This window comes from Anser brachyrhynchus (genome assembly GCF_964034855.1).
Source record: "Anser brachyrhynchus genome assembly, chromosome: 2".
Taxonomy (NCBI): Eukaryota; Metazoa; Chordata; class Aves; order Anseriformes; family Anatidae; genus Anser; species Anser brachyrhynchus.
The window spans coordinates 15178225-15204566 of record NC_137695.1 but is presented as its reverse complement, the minus strand read 5'-3'; the positions used below and the strand labels follow the sequence as shown (position 1 = coordinate 15204566).

At 36.7% G+C, this 26342-nt stretch overlaps 1 protein-coding gene across 12 annotated transcripts in view; it reads right to left on the bottom strand.

Annotated features, from left to right (window-relative positions):
* PARD3 (par-3 family cell polarity regulator) overlaps positions 1-26342 on the bottom strand; it is a 445998-nt gene that overhangs the window by 204316 nt on the left and 215340 nt on the right. For all 12 annotated transcript variants that reach the window (XM_080583461.1, XM_080583469.1, XM_080583467.1 and 9 more), the window contains 4 exons: positions 17314-17405; positions 14276-14359; positions 5465-5590; positions 3726-4108 (listed from right to left, as the gene is read on the bottom strand). In XM_080583461.1, the coding sequence (XP_080439587.1) occupies positions 3726-4108; positions 5465-5590; positions 14276-14359; positions 17314-17405 (685 nt within the window). The remainder of the gene's footprint in view (positions 1-3725; positions 4109-5464; positions 5591-14275; positions 14360-17313; positions 17406-26342) is intronic.

The window sequence follows — 26342 nt, the reverse complement described above, 5'->3', positions numbered from 1 at the left end:
TTGTAATCCTGCTCACATCTACAATTTACACATTTCTTCTTTGTTGTAGTGCACTAAAGTGGCTCCTTCCTCTAAGAACTAACCATCTCCTAGAACATGGCTACTATGCCCTTTCTGTGATGGGCCTGTCAATTCCTACAGGTTTCTTGCTATAAGGTTATCCTGTAGTTCTACCACTAACTTCTTTCCCTTGAAGCTGTAATATTTTACAAGAGATAAATACTTTTTGGGCCAAGAAGGAAGAGATGAGCACGGTTCCCCTGGCTGGCAGCAGAGAGATGTGGACTGAAGGCCAAATGCACTCAACATTTCAGACAAAAAATAGCAAAATATTTGGTGTAACTAGGACCAGCTTAGAAAACAGGAGCTCAATTTTGACATTTTACCTAAAGAATTATAAATTTAATTTGGCTGGACAAAAAATGCAGATATAGTTAGAAATGATCCAGCACAGTATTATCATATTTGAGGGCAATCAAATTTGAAGAAGCTAATTTAAAGATTGAGTACTTTGGACTTGTACTTAGCACAGTCAAAAATATCTGATTAATGCAATGTCCAATTAATGCAAATCTGATTAATGTAATGTCCAATTTAAAAGAAGTCTTTTGAATGCTTTAGTGAGTTATCAGGCTAAATGCTGCACGTGCTCAGAGATGGAGCATTAGAATACTTTGTCGTATCATAGGTTATTTATTACTTATAAGTGCTGGACTAAATTTCTTGCTCAATTGTATTGGCCCTTGCAGTTAAAAAAATCACTCTGGAACTGTCCTATAGTATGTGAGATAAAAATTTGTCCTAACACTCTGTGTGTGCTACATCAGTGATCTTATTTTCTCTAAATATTGGCTGTAAAAAAACTTTTTATTTATTTATTTGAAATTACTGAGTATGACCTTACACTAAAATATATATAAACATAGGGTAGCTGTCATCTCTTGTGCTGTCTTAATTTGCGTGAACTATTAAGCCAGACTGTTATACACCCTAACAGCATTCGAATATCAGTAATAACCCCTACATCTATATGCTAAAAGTTCAGGCCCTGACCTTTAAGGAAAGATAAACAGATATCCATTTTCATTTAGAAAAGCCAACAAACATTCTGCATTGACTGAAACATATGACTGACCTTCTCTTCTGACTTTATTAAACAGCTAAATCCTATGAAAGTTCAGGTTATTTTAAAATGCCAAAACAGCAATAAATATTAAGAAATCATAATTACAGAAGTACATACTGTAGGGCTATCTTACCATGTCATTTTATATAATATAGCTCATGCAATATATAGAAACGCAGCTGTAATAAAGGTCTCTCTATATTGAAAAAAGTCAATTCTCATATACTACATCATTAACCAGAATGCACAGGTTAAATCTAAAGTGAATTTCAAGATGAAGCCTTACATTCTTGTATGCCTTAATGCACATTTTTTAATTTAATGATGGTAATTGGTGAAATAACTGCTGTCTGTTAGCTACAAAGAAAGCACATTTGTTAAGTTTCCATAAAGCCTGTATTATTACAACATCCTTCATTAGAAATAATCAAAGATGATTAGCATCCCTATTGTACTCGTATTTATAACAAACAACTTAGGCATATACTTAAGTGTTTTGCTTCATTTGTTGCTCCAGCTGTATGTTCTCAGAGCGATCAAATGAAAGCCAAAATGGGATGCCTTACCTCTCCTCTCCTCACAGTGGAAATTAACAAATGAAGGACAGCAGCGATAAAGTGGTATCCTTCTTTATGCACAGATTATTTTTTTTATATCTTCACACATAAAATACAGAACACAAAACAGCTTCTGTCTGTCTCTCTATAATCTGAGCTAGGTGTCATCTCTGCGTATTATTCTCATATAAGCAATGTTAAGAGCAAATATTCCCTGTAAACTTCTGAAATATATTTTAGATAGAGATTTTAAAGCTTTTATTAGCAAAAGAGTCATAAAATTTTTCTGTTGTGAACTAGATGTTGAAGTATCTTATAGGTCACTTCAACAGGTAGCATGCATCGCCTCCTCTCCAAAACCACCTAAAGTACTGGTGCTAGTAAAGCTGAATTACATTACAGAAATGGGGAGATCATTCGTGAAATAGTATCCAGTGCAAGAGGACCAAAATGTAAACTCACGTCACAATCAAAGAATCCATAATATATCAAAATTACATTTTCTTATCATCTATGTCACACATATTTTGTGCAAAAATATTGTTTTTCCATATTCCATCTTCATTTGTTGTTGCCTTTAAATTATATGAAATATGTATTTACACTCCCGGCTAAGACTTATTTTACATAATGTCCAAATGACAGTAGACACCAAAAAATAGGTAAAAATCACTGCAGTGTCTGAGAACTTATGCGTAAGCACAGTAACTGCTTACTCAGCCAATAGCAGTAAGTTTTTCCAAGCAGGCTGATTTGAGCTGATGGCCTCAAGTATTTCTTGAAGGAGCATCAACAACAGAAGCAAACTGTCAACTCAACCTTATGTCATCTAAGTTTGTAGAGCTTAAAATTCAGCAACCAGAAAGAAGCAATCTGGTGGTTCATGTGAAGTTCATAGAAAAGAAAGCATTATGGTAATGTGACAAGTAGCCTGGCACCTGTGAAACTAAAATATCTACCATTCAATGCACTGCCTTTGGTACCTTTCTATAAAAAAATAATTAATAAGAATTATTAACACTAAGCAGATAAAATTTCCTAAGGGGAAAATATTTCAAGTTCATGGAGAATGTTGTCAAACAGGTAAATTTTTTGCTGTGTAATGTAAATAATGTTCTTGTTCCTAGATACCAAATTATATCTAACCTTAAACATGCTCATTTTAATATCATAGAGCTTACAGCATGTATAATCTTTCAAAAATCTTTTAGAAAGAGATAAGAAATATTTGTACCTAGATGCCATTTTACTATAATTTAAACAATCTTAAAAGCATCTAGATGGTAACTGTATAAAAAAATATCAGTTTTCCTCACTAAGGGCATTTAAAGTATCATAAAAATTCCATGAGTATAGATGCACCGATGCGTTTACATGTGGTAAACACATATAATACAGATGTTAAGAGAAGCAGGCAGTGCTTTCTTCTCTGCCCTTAAATAGTCTCTCACCCCTATTCGAATTACATTAGCATAAGGCCCAAGATAGGAAATATCACATTACTTCTCTACTGTTTAAACAAAGACTTTCACATCCCAGTGGATTAAAAAAACACGTTAGCTGAAAATTAGAAACTCCAGTTTACCAGCTCAATTCAACAGACTTTTAAAAACTAACAGCAAAACCAGCTACTGAGTTTGAAAGTCATGATAAAGTCATGCTTTTCTGTAAAGTACAGAAAATAGCCCACTTTAGCTTATTTACTTTTTTTAGTTAAATAGTTCTTCGCTCCCTGGGTCGTGGCCAACAGAAGTTGTAGCACTCATGGCACTTCACTTTTTTAGTTAAGAGACAGAAAGCAACATTAAAGCATTCTTTAAAATGGCCTTTTATAAATATACTGCATATGCCAAAGGCAAGGAAAGACTGCTTTAGGGGACAAAACAACCATCTGGCCTGAGAACGAATGAGTAGCAACTGTGTTTCAATAACCAATCCATCGCATCTGCAGACTGCCGTGCCTAACATAACGGCATTGGACACACGTACATACACCACACCTATACACCTCGTGATGTATGAGAAACGCACCAGTGCCTTACCTTTTCTCAGTTGTATACTGAGCCTCTTCCCTATCTTTTTGGTGTTATACCCACTGTTTGCAGTGGAGGTGAGAACTTTCTGAGGTGATGGTACCAGGCCCGATGGTGGTTTCCCTGACGAATTCACACTATGAGGTAGCTGTGAGTAGGATTCTGTCTGGTCGGACTGGTTACCCGCTCTAGACATTCTTTGTAACGTGTGAAGTCCAGAATTGTGAATACTTTTGCCGTCGGTATACTGGGAATCAGGGCTGAAGCGGTTGGAGTAGTACGTGTTCTTCTCGCTCTGGGACAACTGTTCGTACTGCTCCTTACTTGCTGCAGGGACCACATGGAACCAAATGAACGGCGTACGCATGGCTTGGCGAAACATATGCTGTGCTCTAGGTTTCAAAATGAACAGAAAATTAGCAAATTAGGACTGGCATTCTACAAGACATTATAAGCATAATTACTGATGTTAATTAAGCAACATGAGCTGACAGACACATTGCGGAAACTCAAGCATAAACTGTAAAACCTGAATCTGTTCATTAGTCTACTTTGTCTGCTTTTTGCTAAGGTTTATTGCCTTAGGGTAACACAATGGTTAAATATGCTTAAAATCTAACATTCCAAATACTGTAGTCAGAAGAGCAAAAATTTTAACCACAGCCTTGAAAGGCAGACAGTTCTGTGGCAGGATTACAGTGTCCTTTTGCTTTGAACCTTGATAATTGTTTCTTTAGATACAGTAATCACAGTGACGACAGAATTATTAAAATGAAAATTACACTTTATACAAAGACTATGTATTTCCTTATTTGCTGAGAGTATATGCAGTCTTGCAAAAAAGTCCAAATTACACTTCACTTTTTGTACATAAGTAGTCTTTCAGAATGCAACACTAATAGGAACAAAATGCTTAATCCTGCACAGATGGGCACTGGGCTCTAGGTCACGATGCGAAGTATACAAAGTCAAGAAGTCTCTTCAAACCTAAATTTTGATTCAGAATCTTAGAACAAGCAGACACAAGCTGCTTTTTACCATATGGTAAAGGGTTATATTCCAATACAGGTTAAAGAAATTAAAAAAAAAAATAATCAGATACATATTAAAGTATAGGATGATCAGTCTAAATGATATTCCTCTGGCTCTCAACATACTTATGTTTTCAGAACAATGTTATCATCTATAAAATCATATGTTTTCTGCATACATCTTTCCTGCTTTCTCTTTTAATTATCTGTGTATAAACTACAACCTGATTTCAGTGTTAAAAGTCTTTCTGATTCACCTTTTCAGGATTCTACCGATTCCAGACTTCCACTAAGCAAGTATTTATGATGTCTTGAACTTCTCTAGAAAACTTCTCCATACAGTACCTTTAGTTTTCACACATACAAAACCACAAATATTTTTTAAACATTAAAGTCTTCATGTTGTCCATGTATATTGAACATGATGCATTACAAGTATAAAAGCAAAAATCATGTGGGAATTTCATGACAAACACTTTATGAATGAAAGAAGAAAAAGTCTGTAACATTCAAAGCCACGGCAAAATGAATTGAATAAGAAGCGTATATATTCTAATGACAGCAATTATCTTGAATTTTTGTAGTTTGGCTAATTGAAAACTACTAATGTCCAAAGCAAGCTTAGACAATTTTTTCATAAATACTACATTGCCACAAATGACTTCATCATGCAGTGTTAGAAATTAAATATGGTAATGTAACAGTAAGTAAACTTACTGTTCAAATCTCCTGTTCCGAAGGTCTCCATCATTAATCCTGACAATACAATCATTCTCACGAAAAAGGTTTTCTTGCTCAGCTTTTCCACCTTTTTCCAACCGCTTTACTAGTAGCCCCAAGGTTCTGGAACATTAAGATGACGAGTGATTACAGATTTAACATTTTGCAGCATATAAAATCCTACTGGTTTTATATTTTATCATAATCATTATATAAACTAAATTTTAAACCATCTTTACCTGGGAGTAGGATACCAAAGTTTCAAATAATTTATAAGCATTACCTGAATTACTATCCATTATCCATGAAACAAAGACCCTAGGTGAAACAAGTATGTCATTTAAAAGTAAGAAAGAGCAGGCAGCATGATGATATTAAATTCATTCTTGCAAAAGGCCTAGATATTTGAAGAGTAGAACTTGGTTTCGTGAAGCACTGCACATCTGACAGCCATCATCTTTTCTGATGGTTAACTAAAGTTGAACAAGTTCAACTTAAGATCTGAATTTCTGAATTAGCAGAGAATACCACAGCCATCACTACTGCTCCTGTGCAAGTGAAATGTGGGATCACCTCACGTAATAACCACCCTATAATGAAGGGATGGACAGAGGATTCAGGAATTTCTTGTGAACCAAATGCATTTGTTGTAAACATTAACTTTTCTTGCAAAACAGCAAAGAGGAAATTAAAAACGTAAATGTCATTTTTAATTCAGCATATTATCTTCAATGAATTGGTTCAGTAATGACTGAAAACAATTAGTATCTGATAGCTTCTGTGCAATGAGTTGATCACATCTGCTTAGTGCTTATGTACAATGTTGTCTTACTGACATTCATAGAAAAGAAATACAAATAAATGTTCAACCTGAAATTACGAAATGGATCCTGAAGAGTGGATTTCTGAGGTACTGATAAGACTGTGTGAAAAGTAAATGATGCTTCTATACCTGAACTCTAGGTTTGAAGAAGGATTCAGTCTTCAGGATTATTCTTGCATCGACACTGCATTTGTTTGTTTGTTTATTTTAAAATCAGCTTTACACTGAAATCTCATAGGACATATCACAGAGGGTCAAATTCACAGCATCCAAGACAACAGAATTACTTTTGAAAAAGTCACTTCAAGGCACGGTGTGGAAAGTCCTTAGCTGCATGGCAGAAATTGCAAGACCACGTATGCCTTTTAGAACAAAACTTACAGTGAACATAACACTTCAGTTCACACATACCTCAAAGAAAACGAGCAGTCAGTGATGCTTAAAAGGACTCCTCATGCACTTGAAAGTTAGATATGTACTTGAGCACTTCATCAAATGGGTCAGAAAAGCAAAATTAACTTTAACTTAGTATTTCACTTTAAATTCTTCATTTATCAAGTTGCCACCAACATATGCAAGACATTTATTTTACAGAACAGTCATACTGCTTCTTCTACAAGCCAGATGAAGGAGTAAGAGAAACAATATATATTTAATTATTTTTTTTTTTAGTATTTCCACTTTGGAACTTTCTGGAGATGATAAGATACGAAGTTGAAAGCATCTATACACGTAAACAGACTGAGAAAAACAACATAAAGCATTTTCACAACACAAATCATCAAATGAAGTTTGAATCCGGCATTAACATTTAACTGACACTATTCTGTTTCCAACTGATACAGTATACATTGCAAACACCTAGCATACTGCATACCTAACCTTCAACTCATCCAGGTCCCATCAGAGACAAACCTTCAGTGCCCTCACTTGTTCCTGATGAACCACTGGGGTGCAGTCACTGATGCTAACTTTGATTGGGCTCAACTTGAGCTCAGCTGTTGCAATTAGCAATCTGTCTCTTCACAGTAACAGTGGCAAACACAATGATTAGAAAGGTTCCATAAAGCTAGAGTATCAGTTCTCTAGAATACAAGCATTTCAGAAAAAGTCTTGAAAAACACAACAGATACTAGTATGTGTCTAGTCCTATCCTTCCCCATCCCAAATTGATATTCTTTGGTTTTGGAAAGTTCCACCTTTTGTAGATTCCTTCTAACAACCCTGTGTCTTCCATTATAATGAAAAAAAGAAGAAAGAAAAAAAAAAAAAAACACTTTTGTTTGTTTTGTTTGTTTGCCCGAAAGCAAAAACCTAACTAGTGATCACCTAGCTAGTGAAGCACCTTTTAGGATATAATCTACAAAGTATTATCTAGATATTTTAAGACGTTTTCCTGTTTGCCTTTCCCACATTCCTGTAACAGTTTGCATGGAAAAAAAAAATAAAATCTACAGGTCCACAACAGTCAAACAATAGTATAATGATCACATTATGCTGCATTTATTATACTAAAATTTGCTCATAATAATGAGGAAGTGTCACAGAAGTTAAACAAAACAAATTTATAAAATGTTCATACCATCCCTTTTTCCTTCTATTCATTAATAAGTGTTGAATACCATCTCAGATTTTTACATCATCATAAATAATTCTAGAAAATAAAATTTTATACACTGTTTTTAGTTGCAGAAAGAACAAAAATACTATTTATGAATGTTAACAGTAAAAGTAATTCTAGTTCTCTAAGAAAATGAAAAATACTTGTATGCCCTCTCTACATGAGTTTTATCGGAATTTCAGTTTTCATACATTTAAAACTGATGCTTAGAAAACAAGTTTGGCTACTTTTTCACTTGTGAGTTGTTGAATTTCTCTGGGTAGACAATGTCTTTGAGCCCCAAAGTGAAGTTACTGAAGAGGTATCTCTAAAAGGGAAAGAGCAAGCAAATACAAAAATCTGAATATTACATTTGAGAGAAACCCTCCCCACAGTATTTGAGGGGAAGAGGAAAGAACAACTGTGTCTGCTCTTTCTCTTCTTTCACTTCATGCCCAGCAGTAGTCTGACGTGGGTGTGTTCCACTATAATGCCCACGGATACAAAATCTGAAGGTGTACGCTGTGGTTACATGAGAGCACACACAGTAACAGCAACAGGTCTTTTGCTTATATGGTTAAATATCAGAAATATCAAAATACCAACGTATTAAATATCAAAACGTTCTACACACACTACAATACTACAGCAATTACAGTCAGTATTACAGTAATAATACAAAATACAAAATTCTATGATTATTTTATCCCAACATCTTCACATACTTATGAATACAAGGCAAGTGGTCTAGCATTGTTTTTTGCATAGCATTTTTCTTGAAAAACAACTTCCTACTGTTTTGCATTCTGAAGGAATGTTAAAAAATTATTAATGCAAGACATGTTTATGCATGGTTTGTCTTTTTTTTTTTTTACTTTAATTCACCTAAGTCCTTTAATCTAGTACAAATTGTACTAATCTTAACCAATGGTAAAATAATGTAACACATAAATGTGCTACCAGTCAAAATTGCAAATAATCTCATTAAACAAAGGCTACAAGTTCTACTAATGCAAGATTGCTCATCTCAGACACAACATATGGTGCTCATGAAGACTTCTCTTTTTAACAAATGTTAGAGCTAGGCTAACCAAGGCACATAAAGCTGAAGACAGTGAGAACAGATCCAAAGCTGGATGAACAGCCTGAGTCAAATTTTAAACCAGGATCTTTACAGTGCCTGTCTTTTCATTTTTATTTTTATTTTTATTTTTTCATAAACACATGGAACAAAGATCCCTTTAGACACAGTTCTGTAAACAATTTACTGAACACAGTTCTGCATAGTGTGGTAAACACTCCTAGAAAACATATATACCTGAAAATTTTAGTAACAAAAGCCTATCAATTTCCTACAGAATTTTTGCAGCATATTATGGTTAGGTGCAGGAAAATTACTCTAAAAAATGCATTACAGGGATTCATGTTTGTTGTTGCAGTGACCGCAGATACACAGGGTGGACCTGCTATGGCAAACATGCAATAACCTAAACACTAATTGGATTTTGCTTCCCTGCCACATGGTACCACCATTAATTCTGAGAAGTGGAGCTGTAAGCTCTACTACAGTTTCAGAATTACCTTTCCTACATTAGGAAAGCATATAAATTTTGACAGCCTATAAACTAATCTACTGTAAAATACAGAAGAGCGTATATATTTGTTTGAACACCGCCATGTGGCATACAAATATATGGGTGCATTTGTATTTGCTTAATATTATCAGTGAAAGTCAGTCCGCAAGTTTTCTGATGTAAGTTCTTCCGTTTTAAATAACTTATAACTTCTTCAAGAATGGGGTTAAATGTTGTGTGAACCCCTGCACTCTGCAAACACTTCACAAGTCTGCAACCCTGTAGAAACAACACTTATAAATGGAAATTTGGTACCTGTGTTGTTTTAGACTAGCATTAGCTGACAAGGGGACAAAAGGGAAACAGTACCACAGTGCAAAGCTCTATCTTTGTATTTGTTTTAAATACATAATTGGGAATGTAAACAGCTTAGATTATATTAGCATTTGCACCACTGTATTTCCACAAGGTTCATTACTCTAATTATACAATTAAAATAAACTCAGCGACATGAGTTAACGCTTCAGTTCTAAGTATAAATTACAACCAATGATAAAACTAGAAATAAGCAGCAAGTGTTTTATTGACGTCTACATTGCCTGAGTTTGTCTGAGTAGTTCTTTGAAATTGTGAGCTCCCCACATGCCACCCAGCTGTATGGAAATGACGATAATTTGTCTTAATAAAAACTGACAGTGTAGATAGTGTGAGAGTAATAAAAATATTACTTCGAGCATCCAGACTGTGATTCAGCCATCACTGCCCACTGCACGTACACACTGAAGTTATTTACCTCTTACCTACAAACTAACCGCACGTAATCAAATCAGGCAGAAGAGAAAATAACCAATTTAGATGTCTATGAAAGTCACTAACATGAAAAGGCAAAAACTAGATTAAGGGGCAAAAATAATGACGGATTCAAAAACAGATGTGTAACAGTTTCACACAAACAATGAAAGAGCTCTGAGATGTTTGACGGGAACACAAACACGGTGCAAATTTCTTGAGACTAGGAGGTCAGAGTAGGCAAATCAGCTTGTTTGTTTAAGTTAAATTATCATGGCTGATCAATGCTAAATTGGACATCAACTCCTTTATACAACACTTATGTCACCGAGCTACTGTAGAGGCATTAAAATAACGTTGTCAGCTTTGATGCCTGAAGTCCGGGACCAATTTCCTATCTTTGGCAACTATTCTTCAGCTTCTTTGTTTGAACAATACTTCAAATTAAGTTTATACAACTTTTATAAGGATGAGATCAGACAAAGAAAGCCTTGAAATCAGCTAAAAGAATGAAGGAATGGCACATTCACTCCACAGAAACCTTTTCCCAATGCATATGAAAACCATAGCTACTTCTGAGACTTAAAAGGCTGGAAATGCAGAAGAGGAATAAATGGAGATGCGGGTAACACATACCTACTAGATGATCAAATACAACGTGATTGTTAGAATGTCACCTTGAAGGCAATACTAAGGAATCTCAGCATAGACAATAGGCATTAGATGTGACTTTAGGGTTTTTGTGTCTTGAGGAAAAGAATAAAACTTTTACAGTGAAATATAAACTGCTTCATAAGTTCTAGACAGTAAAGGGCACTTCTACTAAAAGCAAAAAATAAATAAAAATCAAAAACCCACAGAGCAGAAAAATGTGTAAGAATTTTCTAGCACAGGGACTGTGTATACATGAAGTTTTATTATAAAACTTTTTTTTTTAATAAATTCTGTTAAATTTGTAATATAAACTAGCAAAAAGTAAGAAAATGCAGTCTCTTAGTTTTCTCATCCTTCTGTGACTTCTTTAATATTTTTAGGACATTTAGGATATATAATCTAAAAACACAGACTAAATATTTTTAGCTGCCAGGTTTTAGATTTTATCATGGATTCCATGGCATGTTTTGATAGGAAGGACAGCAGGCAAAGCTCCACAAATTCACAGCTCTGCATCAAATAATGTGTGTGCTATTTATTATGGGAAGTTCTTTCACAGTTTTTTTCAGGTGAATATTAAAATCCTATTCTGTTCCAATAACACAAACGTCACAGTAGTCTTGGGACCATGGGGCTTTCCCCACTGCTATTCACAGAGATTTCTGATGTTATCTCATCTATTCCTTGTGTCAGTTGAACCTCCTCCCAAAGAAAGAGATGGCAGCATTTCAGAAGTGCAGCAAGGGCTTAGAGCTCAAAAAAATTCCAACGTCTCATAAAAGTAGAAGAGGCCATATAACAGTAAATCATGCTATAATATGCATCAACATAACTTCTGCCATCAGTCAGGATTGCTCAAATGTTAAATTCTTAACAGACTGAGTGCTTGCTGTCCCCTCTCAGCACCTACTTTCTTCTGTAATAAGAAGGACAGACCGGTGCTAACAGCAATTCTGCACAGATTTAGATTTTTTTTCCCCTTATGCTTTCCTCTCATTGTTCTCATTCTTTTCCTCCTTGTTCTTCTCTTTAGGTAAACACTTTCCTGTTCACATTCTGTTCTTTCTTTCTGCTTTCATTTTCATGCCTCATATTCTGTTTAACACTGAACTTATACCATTATAAAAATGTGCAAGCTGATTTTGCAAACAAAACTTTTATCTTGAAAAATTTCACAGCCATAAGGTGATGAATATGTATACCCCTCCTCTCTTTTGACAAGGTGAACAAACTGTTACCCAAAGCATATGGTCAAAAGGGCCAATAAAGGACAGATGTATTTGTAGAGGTAAAAACAGAGGAATAATAGGCAAATATATCCATAAAAGAACATGTTGACCATGTCTGGATAAATCAATAGTATATTTCCCAGAGAATAACTGAGAGGGTTTTTTTTATTCATTAAGAAAAAATAACTTTTTTTTCCAGGAGCAGAAATAATCAGTAGCATCTCCATAGATGAAACAGAGATATTTACAAATTTTGTTCAAAATCATGAGCCAATACAGAAGACAGATTCTTACTCCAAACTGAAGCCTACCACAAAAGACCATGAAAGAGCCAAATATTTCCTCAATATAAGCAAAAGACGTAGTTGTGGCACATACTTTTTAAAGGTTTAGGGTGTTTGCTTTTTGGAGGGGAAGGAGGAGAACTGTATTAGTATGGTTTTACACTTCTGAAAATAAATTATCATTTTAAGAACCATTGCTTGTTAAAGTAACATTTTCAAAAGAGAATGAAAGGAACTGGAAGAACTGAAAACACAGCATAACTGTAACTGAACACCAAACAAATATGAAACATGGTGGGCCAGTGTATAAAGCTATACACTAGGTTATATGATACATCTGATCTTTTCTTTTTTGACATGGCTGATCAAAGTCTTTTATTGACTTTGGTTTTGTATATTTAGGTTTCTAATGAGCAGATCCCCTGCTCAAGTAAGATTGCTCAGTGCAACACAGGGAAGTGGCTTTGCAGCCAGAGGATGGACAAAGAGCAGCCATGTGCTGCAGTGAGAACGAAGTGGGCAGAAGAGCATCCCTGCCAAGCATCTGCTCTCCCTCTGAATCTAGCAAAAGTAAAACCAAGTGTCTAGTATTTGTTCAAAAGAGATGGGGGCCCAGCAGTGGGAAAAAAAAAAAAAAAAAACACTAAGTCCTCCAAAACTGAAGATAGATGTGTTCCCTTCCCTCCCCACGCTGCAAGAAGGCAGCTGGAGAAAATGCCTTTGTTCTCACTGAAAGCATGTAGGGCCGTGAGTACAGCTGGCAGTAAAGCAGCAGCACAACATCAGTGTTTATAATCAATACTGAGCAATGACCTCTCCTTTTCCTTCCATTACTACATACAAAGTATAGGAGAAATGCTCTGGAAGCAGAGAGGTCCTCTCCAACTCCGACTGCTCCTCCACATTTAAGACGTGAACACAAGTATCTCCCCCCACCGTTTTTTTCAGTTCAGAGCAGACAAAGCTCGCTAGAGCAGCAGACACACAGCTGTCCCCAAATGAAGGAGGAAGCTGGAGACATCTGCAGTGAGAACAGAAACGTCAAGCCAGGTCAGAGTGCTTGCTGACCCTGCACCAAAATAAAATTTGCTTATATTTGTGATAAATAATTTTTTCAACACACTTAAAAGCTTCAAACCCACCACTAATTACTGTGAAAGTTAAGCTGTTTTTCTGAGACTATGTTACTGTTTTGATTAAAGACCCTAAATGCCAAATCTCTGCTTTACCAAAGTAAGCATTAGAGATGATGCATACTGTTTACTAATATGATCCCCAAAATGATTTTATTTGATTTTTTAAAGTAGAGGATTTTCTTTGCACTCTTTTCATAAACATTCCAGCTTGTCAGTTAATTCAAACAGGTTCACCTTCCCCAAAACCAGAGTGTTTCAACTGGCTTTGCAACTTCATTTTAACGCCAACACATGGGACAATACTAAATATCAAAAGTATGATGATTGTTTTTTATTCCACTCTTATCAAATGCAGACACAGGAAGCCTTGGGTTTAGACTGTTGCTCTTTTTGAACATGTGGCTATAAACAGTCAGTGGGGAAATGTTGCCTAAATATCCACCTGAACTAAAGGAGCAGATTTATAATTTGTAAGAGTCCAAAAGGAAACATCCTCATAGTTCAGTTTCCCATGGGATCACACGACAACCCTGCAATTCCAACTCATTTTAAGCAGAGCCTTTACATTACAGAGTACAGTCAGTAAACTTGCATTTCTGCCTTTCTTAAAAAACATTCAATGTTCCACATAAGCCAAAGGCACACAATACAAGAATTAACATAACTAAGATAAAACACAGCAAGTTATGATTCAATTAAAATCCTACACGATACGTTACCTTCCACCTCGGGCACTGAAAGGCACTACATGGATTCCCAAAGGCCCACCGTCGTTGGAGACTTCTACGAGCTTTACCATATCACTGTGAGACAACGATGAATGAGGGAATGTGAACATGTACCGTGAATGAACCAAAAAACCCCACATAAACACACACAGAAAAACAAAAATGCTCCAGAAATTAAGTCATGGTGATGAAAGCATTATTGAATACTACATACCTGAATACTAATCTGATGGCATGAAAGGAGATCAATCAGCAAAAACAGTTCAATTAATAAAATAAGTGAAAAATCAAAGCAACTGATAATTAGTTTACTCTTATAAAAATAGGTATCATCATCGCATGAATGTTGTTTTATTTCTTCCTTATTCTGAAGTTAAATGTAACTGTACTGCCGAGCAGAAACATCTTAAATACCACATACATTTTTTCCCCTGAAGCCTAAAAGCTGATCATAGTACTAGCATGCGTTATTTGCTTATTGTAGGGAGACCCCATTCCGAGCCATAACATTTGTCTTTACAAAAACACCCTTTAATTAAATGAGAATTATTAAATTTATAATTGTTTAAATTCTTCTGGTTTTACAATACATTTATTTGCTTTACTGTGTTTCCATATATTTTATTGAAAGCTTGCTGTATCTGTATTTCCTTACGAGGCAAAGTTTCCACAGTAGGATTTAGCTATAACATTCCAAACCAACCACATGTCCTCCTGAAACAGCCATCCATCTAGTTTTCAGTTATACCTTTTGCTGTAAAGAGGGAAAAAGCAAAAGAGGAAAGTACAGGTTCAGAAAAGATCTGCAAAGATTCTAGAAATAGATTTGGACCAAATCTTCTGGTGAGTTTGAAACATGCACACAGCTGGAAAGGTGGAGTATAGCCCAGAGACCCTAAAGAGTTATAAATACCCAGATGAGAAAATAATACACGAAGGCCAAACCTCTTAGCAAATCTGGAAGAGACAGATCTGAACAAAAGCCACAATCTAAATTTTTGGATTATGCCTCTCTCTGGTATTACATACTCTTCCCATATTTCCTGGCCCAATACATATATATGTATTATACATACACACATCTTTGAGAAGTTTGTTTTTAATAAGCATACAAATCAAACTTAATCTAGAAATGGAGCAAGACCAATGCCCTCTGATAGCAGTAAAAGATTTTCTACTTCCTTCAATGGGCTCTTGATGATATGGTGGCCCATCACAAAAGCTTGCCATGCTTAATCTGGAATCTGAGAATAACCAGACCACATTTTGTTAGGAAGTCAACAAAAATCCTGTAATCCAGTTTGTTTTACATTTGTTCCACATTATTATTTTTTTTTATATTCCTAAGGTAGGCCTCACATTTGTTTTATGCCCCAATTTATGTCTGGTTTTGACTCATTTTTGAAATGACACAATGGAATTTCTCTATCCCTGTTACCATTGTTTAGCTCAATAAAGTATTGAAAGTGTGGGAGAGCTGAGAGACAGCAGTCAGAAAAGTATTATTCTTCAGCTCCCGATAAACATTTGAAGACTGATAGCATTACAGCACTTGGTAATGTTTTCTGTCCTAGTTCCTGTACAGGCTGATTTCATTTCTTTCTCACTGTTCATTAAGGCTAAATTTTCATTAACTTTCATGCAAATCAGCTCACAGGAAGCAAGCAACGTCTCTCACCCCAAAAAGGTCTACGAAAAAACATCTACTATTGGTTTGCCTATGGCCCCCTATGATCATTTCTTCTGACTTTCCTGAGAAAAAACTGAGAGCTAAGGAAGAGAACAAGTAAAATCCACGGGATTCACTTGGAAATGTCCTAAGGGGAAAAACTGCTTAAACAAAAGAACATCAGTTTTCATAAGCAGACTACACCATCTAACTTCTTCTGTTGTTTGAGCCACTATCCTTCCTTTTTTCCAATATACACTCTAGGCCTACACACTCATTTTCCTTCTACTGTTTTTCTTACGAAACTCCATTCCAAATTCAAATGTTAAGCTCTGTAAAATGGAAAATGAAAAGGAATGATCCCTTCCTACGAGATACTGTTTCAATTCTGCTTCTCACACAGATTTTCTCATGACTTTGAGCCAAGTACTTCAAACAAACACACAAAGTATGATATCAAAACAGAAAAGAATGAAGCAGCATATGATGAAAAGCCAGTGAGTTAGTTAAAAGCAACACCAAGAAGCATTCAATTTGACAGAAGTTCTGTAAACTCTATTTAGCAGGCAGCATTTTGAATTTACAATAGCTTTTGCAAACGGAATGGAGTAAAACTCAGTGTGTATTGCTTAATAGAGGTCACTGTGATCTTTATCTAAATAATAGATAATCTTTAGATAATAGATAATCTTTATCTAACATTTAACTCCCCTGTACCTAATTTAAAGGGTACCTAATAAAAAGGGTAGAAGAGATATTTTCTCATTAATTCCATAGTGAGGTATGGTTCAGCTCTGTGCAATGAAATGCTGGTTTATCTTGTGATGAAATAAAATATCCTTTACTGAATTTTAAAAAATAGGAATTTCCCAGTCCTAAACAACATAAGTTTTGATCCATTCACAAATTATAAGCGTTTGACTATGTAACTTATGAGACCCCACACACATCTGTCTTCCGAGCAGACTGTGAACTGCTGACAGGTATTAAGAATTTCCTCTTTGAAATTCTTGCCTGTTGATTTATTTGCGCTAGCACTGACCCTATTCCTTCCGCCAAGTTTTCTGAGTTCCATCACATAAGCATCTTCTCTGAGGCAGAAAATCAGCACTTAGCATCAGCACTTAGAAACGCCAAGCGTCCAATGTGCATCCTTGAGACAGGCTTTTTTAAACTGCTTAAAGACTGCCTTGAAAGGGTGCATGGAGCAAACTGCATAAAAACAAAACTACATATGACCTATAAAAGGATGTCCTGCTTGCTTAAGAACAGTATAACTCATATTATTCTGAGTTTTTTGCTAGTCTGTGTCCAGCCCCAAGACTCATCGTTGAAACAATGTGTTCTGCCAGTAACTTACTCCAGGGAAAAATTGGTCGTGTTTTCCAAACCAGTGTCTGCATGTCCAACAGGCTCAACTCTGCTGTTGTCCTCCTCTGTTCGATCCTCATCCTAGATAGTAAATAAAAAATAAAAAAAAAATAAAAAAGAAGAAAATTAAATCTAGCTTTAATAGTTTCACTTACTGTAATAATGCCATTTTCCCATTTTCAAATGAGGGCGGTCTCCACAGTGGCAGCAGAAATGCGTGCTGCCACAACTACGAAAAATCTTTTCTGTTGCTACCTGAAACTGCTGTAAATTGTTTTCATCACTTTACGCTTTTTTGTAATGATATTTACAGTTTAGTCAGTTTTATGTCTTAACTTTACTATATGTGTAAAATCAATGCTTCAGAAGCTATCACAGGCAGTATTTTTTTGAAGGCACACAAGTTAAGACAGAAAAGCAGCCGACAGCCAGCAGTGTGGGTGCAAACTCCCTCAGAGCTCTCTCCAGAAAGGTTACTGGGAGCTCCACCAAATACACATGGTAGCTTGCTGAGGCTCCTTTGCGAAGTTAAGAACACTAGAAGAAACTGTGGCTCGTGTAATTCTATAAAGTACCAAGACCTCTTTAAACATTTTATCGCAGCCCATTATTAATGGCATGCCAGGAATGGCTGACATCAAAGAGTTACATGAGGCTTTAATGCTAACCAATTGATTTTGTTTTTAATTTGACTTTCCAAAAAGTACATGCATTATTCACCAAATGTATAATTTTCATGTCAAAGTCGGGAATGCTGTACGTACAAATTTAGGCCAGGGTAATTCAAGGACTACCAGTAAGATGACCTACAATCATTCCTATTATGGCTACGTTACTCATTAGAAGCTTATGGTTTTAATTACCCGTATGACCAAAGAGAAAATATGACAAAGTGTGAGCAGTAGGATTCAAACACAGACTGAGATTCTAGAGTCAGAGCAATCAAGTCAATAAAATAATAAGTGATAGGTTATGAGTTCACCACACAGTGTCAGACAATATATTAAATTATTGAAGAGATATTAAAGCAAGGCAGAGGCAGTTGGTAATGTCCAATTGACATTTCCACTGAGAGTCTGCAAAAGCAGGAGGCTGGCTACAGCAGGCTCCCATGAGCTGTAGATATGCCTCGTGCATCCTGGATAGCAGCGCACTGCGTGAAGCCGAGCTACTTGAAGATTGATGATCCTGTGTTTTGAGAGGCTTTAATATGCACTTCTTCGTCATCTATCTCTGTTAAGCACTGGGCAAGTAATACATTTCAAAGGTTAACCAGCATCTTGAACCTACCTAGAACTACATTATGAACGCAAACAAGAACTCAAAATAAAATATTTTCCATATAGCAGAAGTTCCTTATAAACCCACTATAAATGATAACCCATAAAATTCATAAATATGTCATAAGCTAATGTTTATACTTATGTATTTACTGATTTCAGGTGAAGTCCTGTATGTACAACTGAGTACAAGGAATAAAGGTTAAAATTAAATAAATATTCAAATCATTGCGATTATAAGGTTACATACAGTTTGGGTAGAAAAAAAAAAACAGAAACAGATGATAGGGAAATCAGAACATTTGCAGTAGTTTCCCATTAAAAAGAAGTGTTTCACCATGTTTCTTACAGCATCTTACGGAACCTTGTCATGGGTTTCTTGATTTGAAGTTAGGGACACTGGTGATTATAGAGACCTATGTAAGTATTTATTTTGCAGTGGAGTTATTATCTGTAAGTCTAAAATCAGAGTTATTGACACAATACAATTTTGAATCTCAGCTATATTAAGAAGCCATCCCAAATGTTATTTTCTTAATGCAGCGTTTTTGGCAATTTTCTATGTGTAGGCTTTTCAAGCAAACATACAATTAGTATGTACACATCTAAGAAGAGACCGAAATAACATCCTACATATTATAAGGATACACCCCCACTAACAACAACAACAAGACTGGCTTTAGGTTGTGTCATTTTAGCAAACACATCGATGTATTTGCCATATAAGCATCATTCATCTTGCATCCTACGTTGTAGCATCCTTCAAACCCACGATTGTTTCCCCTGACTATTTTAAAGTGTCTGTATGTACACAAACTTCCCCTTGTCCTACTCGGTTTTTGGGGTCTTCCTTTGGACTTGCTCTTGACAGACTCACTTCTGGGGTCCTCCTTTGGTGTTCGGTATGCACAGCAGGGTCACAGCCCACCGTGCACAACAGACCTGATAGCATCCCTGCTCTCATCCCCAGAGCCTCCTAATTATCGGCTCGTACTTAAGCTATTCCACTCTTCGCATGTCCCATTTTCTATCTCTTCAAGAGGTTTTTTCTGCCACAGCAGAAGCACCCCCTGCCTGACCCGGGATGAAGGCCACAGCCAACTTACCTGCCTGCTGCTAGAGCCTATCTTTTAAAATTAGGATGTGACACATCAAAAACTGCAAACCACGAGCTATCTGGCACGACCGCATTTAGCTTTGTGCCTTTCTTTCTGAGAATTATAAACACAGTCAGTTTTGGACCAGACTCACTGTCAGTTATCCAAGCAATTAAGGAAAAGCGGCTCCCACACGCCTGTGTCTGGCTTCTCCCGGGCAGCAGACAGATCTGTATCAACAACATGTATGTGCCTGTAAATAGGTGCTCAGAGGAGGAATCACAGCCCTAACTAAAGTACTGCCATAATCAACAGATGCATGATGCATCCTTTTAAAAATCTTTAATATTACAGTAATCAGGCACTCTTTTCTTCTCAAAATAACACAGATTTTGATTTACATTGAAGTGAACGGAGAGAAAAATTGGACACCTGCAGAGGGATTTGACTTAAAATTCTGATTTACTACAAAAAGTAACTAGCTGTGAAAATCTCTGCATCTAGCAATTATTTCTTTATTTGGAAAGTAGTTTTCTTTTGAAAGGCAAATTCCACCTGTACGTGCTATCACAAGGTAAACCAAGGAAAAGGACATTTAGAAGAGCAAGAAAGTTTCTCAGAGCCCAAATGGATATTATTGCAGACATTTTTCAGAAATACGTGATTTGAGCAAACTCCCAAACTCATAATGTTTCTTTATCTCTAAACATCACCAATACCTGTTATATCAAAAGGTACAGCTTCTCATGAAATTAACACACAGCCACTAAAGACAGAAGGATTTATTTTTCCAAAATTGAAATAAAGTAATAAAAGGTCATTTCATTTTTAGAGCACAGAAAAAAATTTAAAGCACCTTTTCCAATGTACTTCTGTGAACCTAATGCGTTCAGTACAAAATGCCATCAGTTCCCTTTCACTCTTAACTGAGGAGACTCACCAGAGTGAGGGCTTCTCACCAGAGTCTTGCTGTGCCACAAGACTCAGATGCAACTTTCCATAAAGCTCATATGCCATATATTTAGGCTACTAAGACAGAGGTTGAACAATGTATTTATGACTTTGAACAATGGCATCAAAAAAAGGCAAAATTCTTAAAAATACTAATAATAATTAGATAGGTTAAGAGAATTCGCGATTTCAAAGACTTATTTCTACATTTAGATGCGTCTGTCCAAAACTGCTGTCTTATAACAGTTAAGACTTCTAACAGTGAAGTCACTACCGGTCACTTCTTAATTTTCAAACAAGCACTCTTCCACAAATCTGTGCTGTTCTATGCAATTCTGATGGCCTCTCCAAAAACATAAGCAAATCTACTTCATTTTCCTTCTTCACCTTCCCTTCTGAAGCTCTTCTTTTGACAACTACCTGCAGAAAACTCAACAGCAGCTACGGAGTCTGAATAAAGTTAGCCCTTCACTTACATTTCTCCATGTTTCCCTGGTGTATTCTTCACCTCCAGGCAGGTAGGTGCTGCCACATCTACTTCAGCCGATACAATGGGAAACACGTTCTAAGACATGTAAGGGTTATGTGTCTGTCTTCTCTGAACAAATTTGATAGCAATGTCTCCATTCTATCAATAACTGAAAAAAGGGAGTGAAAGTTGTTTTTTTTTTCCCCAATTCAGAGTGAAACAAGAATTATTTCATTGTCGTTCAGAAAGTGAATGGATATTTTAGTGACAAGGGTAAGAAAAGAGTAAAAAGAAAAAGAGTAGCTCTGTTTTCAAATGGTTTGAACACCATAGAGGAAGGCCTGCAACACTGACTAGAGTAAGAGGGAAAAAAAAAAGAACAGTCACTTGTTATGCAAACAGCAACTGTCTCGTGCACTGAACAAATCCAAGTAAACATTAAAGAAAGGGGAGCTGTACGTGAAGATTTTCACATTACACATGTCCATGGAGCTGTGCTAAGGTTTCACTACCAATCTCATTTCTGCACATTTTCCTTGTTCACTTCTGCAACCTACAGCATTAAATTCATTACTCTGGCTTCTGCACCTCCAATTACAGGCTCCCTCTGCCAAGCCTGTGCCTTCCTGCCCTGATTTTCCTGTTAACTTACACTTAATTTAGACAGCTTAATCCTCCACCTTGTCAGAAGGGGCGTTCGGTATCCAGGCCTGGCCGCAGCCCGCAGCAGACGCCAGCCGGCATCGCCGCCAGCCCAGCTGCACCGCCACATCCGTGTGGGGGAAAGAGAAGGCTTTGGGCAGCCTCATCAGCCTGCGGTGGCAAAGACTCGAACGTTTTCAGTGACAAGAGAATACCTGGGAAATTTAACTGTAAGCTGTAGTAAATCTGTTCTCATTGTACACAAAGCAATTTTTTCTCCAACTCAACAACGAGATGAGTTGACACGGGTACACAAGGGCTATACAAAGAAAGAGTCTTTTACAACATAATTAAACCCATTTTGTATTTTTAGGAGTCTGCAGAGTAACTGCAGCAAAGTATTTTGACGTGGGTTGGCTGGTCTCATCAGACAGCACTTTCAGCTTTTCTCCTAGTGTTATCAACAGCAAGCAGGGTCCTGAAACGGCGAGGAATTGCCACCATTAGGGCAAACAGGCAGAGCTGCCAGTGTGAGCAACGTATGATAAATGTATCTGACATACACACCTCTACAAACAGAAGCCTCTCAATACACAGCCTTTGTGTTTTGGAAGGAGCTGTCAAGCTTGTTTGTTTTCTAACATTTATGTTTTACATCTTAGTGTAGTGAACTAAAGTACCGTGAATACTGAACAGAAAAGAAGAGTATAAAACTTCAACAGATACTTCAGATTGTAATGTAGAGAAGGACACATTATCACTAAAGAAGAGCTCCTGAAAGACTGCATAACAGTATTTTTTCCCTAGCTGGGACACAACAAAAACAATGCTTATGTTATTAAAACATGCCCTTCCCTTCATCTTCCCCCTTTTATTCTCTTGCTCTTCTCTGTAATGATTATGGAAGAAGAAACCATATTTGCTATTAGTCTCCTGGCAGCCACATTTTATAAATGTTTGTTTGGTCCTTGCAACATAAAGTAGGTTCTCTCTCTGTATGATCAGGCTTGATAGGAAACAGCTCCTAAGGGACCTATTTCCTGTGTCTTAACTAGCACAAATATACCAGCATCAGGCTTTTGTGCTAATGTTCTCACTTCTTGATTAACTGGCCAAATCTCCAGAGAAGGGCAATTTTCAATCAAATCTGAAGAACGGTTACAAAGATCACATGGGGAAAAAACAAAAGTTATTGAATAAAAAGTAGGGTTTCTCCCTCTTGCACACAAACATATACATGCACCTATAATTAGATAAGAGCTTTGTGTAATCCACATCAGTTCCATACGAGGTGCACTGCTATTATCAGCAATCCAGGGAGAGAGAGGAGAGGGAGAAACCTTACATTAAATCATCATCCACTTAAAATACAAAACAACAAAAACAGCTGGTTTTTTTTTTCTTTTTACAGAGATTATTCTTCTTACATGTCAGTCAATCCTGTGTTGTTCACACCCTTGTGCAGCAGGGTCACCCCACAATTGGAAATGGCAATATCCATATAGTTTCTATATGCCTCACTACTCCAAAATGAAATTTGCCTTGCACAGTCAAATCACTGAATAGATATCACATAGACACAGAGTAGCACAGAATGGAAGGGATTTCCTGGGTCTCCTGATGAATATCAAATTCATCCCCTGCTATCACAAGCAATCATCTCTTATTTCCCATTTAATAAACGGATCAAGCTGAGCCTTAAAACTGCCTGGCTTCATGATGGCACGATTTCTATTGCGAAATGCCTTAGAAGGAAATGTTTTTACAGGTATAAGAGAGATGTATTTTATTTGTTTTTGTCCAAAAGAAACAAAACACCAGATAGTCAGCGAAGATAATTAGTTTGATACAACCTCCCTTTGACAAGCCTGTACAACACTTCATTCAGTTTTGACTAAGTACCATTTCATTTCATACCTAATGACTTGTCTTAAAACATGTATTTAACGCCTTGTAATACTAACAAAAACTGGACAAGCCCAGAAGTACCTTAATTATTTTGTAACATGTATTAGTTTAGAGGTTTACTGAAGTCCTTGGGGGCCCTTTGGGGCTCAACAATCTGTGATATCTCACTGAAGTCATATTCATCTATTCTGTAACAATTACACCATGTACATCCCTATAACACAGCTAGCAACACTAACTACAGGAGCACAACACAAATAGTGCTTGCCATTTAAAGTCGCTTTCACTAAAAAACCTTTTTAATGGATTATACACAGCTGTCTGTTAACTCTTTTTTATAGATGGTGCTGCAGACAGCACTGACATCCATGAGAGCCCTCAAAAGAGTTTTAGTGGATTAGACAAAAGGTTTTCTCACTAGATAAGTTAACTTGAGACATACTGTTGGTTCTGCTTCTTTACAGTAAAATAAAATATTGGGCAAAATATGTATTAGGGACATTTGCCTTCACTATTGCACATTATTAAAATTCTTAAATTTAAAAATGAATTGAAAATTTGCAGCAAAAATTTTAGTCTGATGGAGCATTCATGAAATCCTCCTGTGCTCCTCAATAAAAAGCATACAAACAGAAAGGAGAACCAGGCAAACATGAATAGGCGCTGAGCAACCCTGCCAAGCACCAGCTCTGCAGCACGCACTGCAGGCTTCCCCCGACCCTCCTGTGGCACAGCCAGCCCCACCGTACCTGCTGCTGTGGCTCTTTCTCTAGAGGAAGGGGCTTTACCATGACCCTACAGTGATAGCTCAGCAACAAACAGTAAGAAATGCATTAAAGCTCTTTTTTGTCATTGTTACTGGTCAAACGTGTTAGTGAGAATTAACGTTGCTAAATGGTCTATGCTTACCAGCAGTGAAAGAATATTGCAAAATAAAAGATTTTGCAAATACTGAAGAAACTCAGCAAAGCTGTACAAGGGAAAGGGCACAAAATGGGATCAGACAAAGAAAATGGCTAAAGCATTGCTAATTCTCAAACATAAACTAAAAGATGGGAGATTTAGATTAGATGTTAGGAGGAAATTGTTCACTCAGAGGGTGGTGAGGCACTGGCACAGGCTGCCCAGAGAAGCTGTGGATGCCCCATCCCTGGAGGTGTTCAAGGCCAGGCTGGATGGGGCTTTGGGCAACCTGGTCTGGTGGGTGGCATCCCTGCTCACGGCAAGGGGGTTGGAACTGGATGACCTTTATGGTCCACCTTCCAACCCAAGCCATTCTGTGATTCTATGATTTCTCAATGTGCACTGTAATTATATTTCATAAACTGCATTCAACATTTGGGTGAAAACTACATTAGTATTCCCCTCGCCAAGCAGCATCCTGCTAGTCTACAATGTTTCAGTGACGTCTCCGGGACTATTGGCAGTGCAAGGTGCTTGGCAGAGTGAGAAGGTGTACTGTAATCTACTAATTTATTTTTACTGTAATTTGATAGCTACTGTAACAAATTCATACAGCACGGTTCCTCTACGGATGACAAGTATCAAGTGGATAAAAAAGATGTGCAGTTCTTCCAACCAGACCATATTTAAGGGACTTTTCAAAGAAGACTAGCATTATTGTAGCACAGTAAATATTTCGTGGTATGTCATTTTGCAGCAGCTCTTATCCCACAAATAATGTGTACTGTCATAATAGTCAGAGCATATTAGAAAATATTATAATAATTCAAAGCTCTGAACTTCTGTTCACTTATAAATGGGAAAATTGTTCCTAAATTTAACCTTAGAACATCTTGATAGTCTATTTATTATATCAAAGACAGACACAGGATGAAGGGAACATTGTGTCTTTTCTCAACTTCTGCACTGTTTTGCTAAACAATAGTGGCAAAAATCACTTAAAAGTGTGCTTCATTATTAGTATGTTGGGGATAATACTCCAGTTTTGCAAAAGAGCTTTGAGATTTTGGATGAGGTACTTCTAAAAGCAATAGCATTAAAACAGATCTTAAATGTCTCAGCAGCAGCTTAGGATGTTGAGCCACCAAATGCCTGTTCTGGCTGGAAGATACCAGATGAGCTTCACCTCTACGTTTTCTGATCACCAGCTAACATTTGCAGTTCATAACCTATTTTTTAAGCTTTTTGTTAGATGCAAAGCATCTGAAGGATTACAAAATTCAAGACATTTCATTACATCATTGATTCGTGAGACTGTTCCCTTACAGAGCAACCTACGAGCAGAAACGCCCAGCCAAGGCGGGGGAAGACCTGACGGCCATTTCAGTGCCAATAGTGCCGCCTATCGGTGAGCCCACTGAAATGAGGTTTTAGAAAGCAGCGTGGTGACACAAAGTCAACCAAAAGGTTAGATGTAACCAGAAAGTACTACTCTCTCCTTTGGTAATATCTGATATACGTAAAATGTGGAATATTAAATTTCAATATTAACTAAAGCATCTAAAGAGCTTTCTGAAGATCTGATCGATAACAAATTATAGATGTTTGCACTGTGTCACAAAGAGAAGTACTTATCTTATAGATCTATGTACAACTGTATCAAATTACCTCAGATTGATTGTTGTCCTAAAAATAAATCGGGTTCATTTCATGTAACTGCCTGGTTACAGTTTTTATTCTGGATTCTGTTTTCTCTCAGGATTCAAAA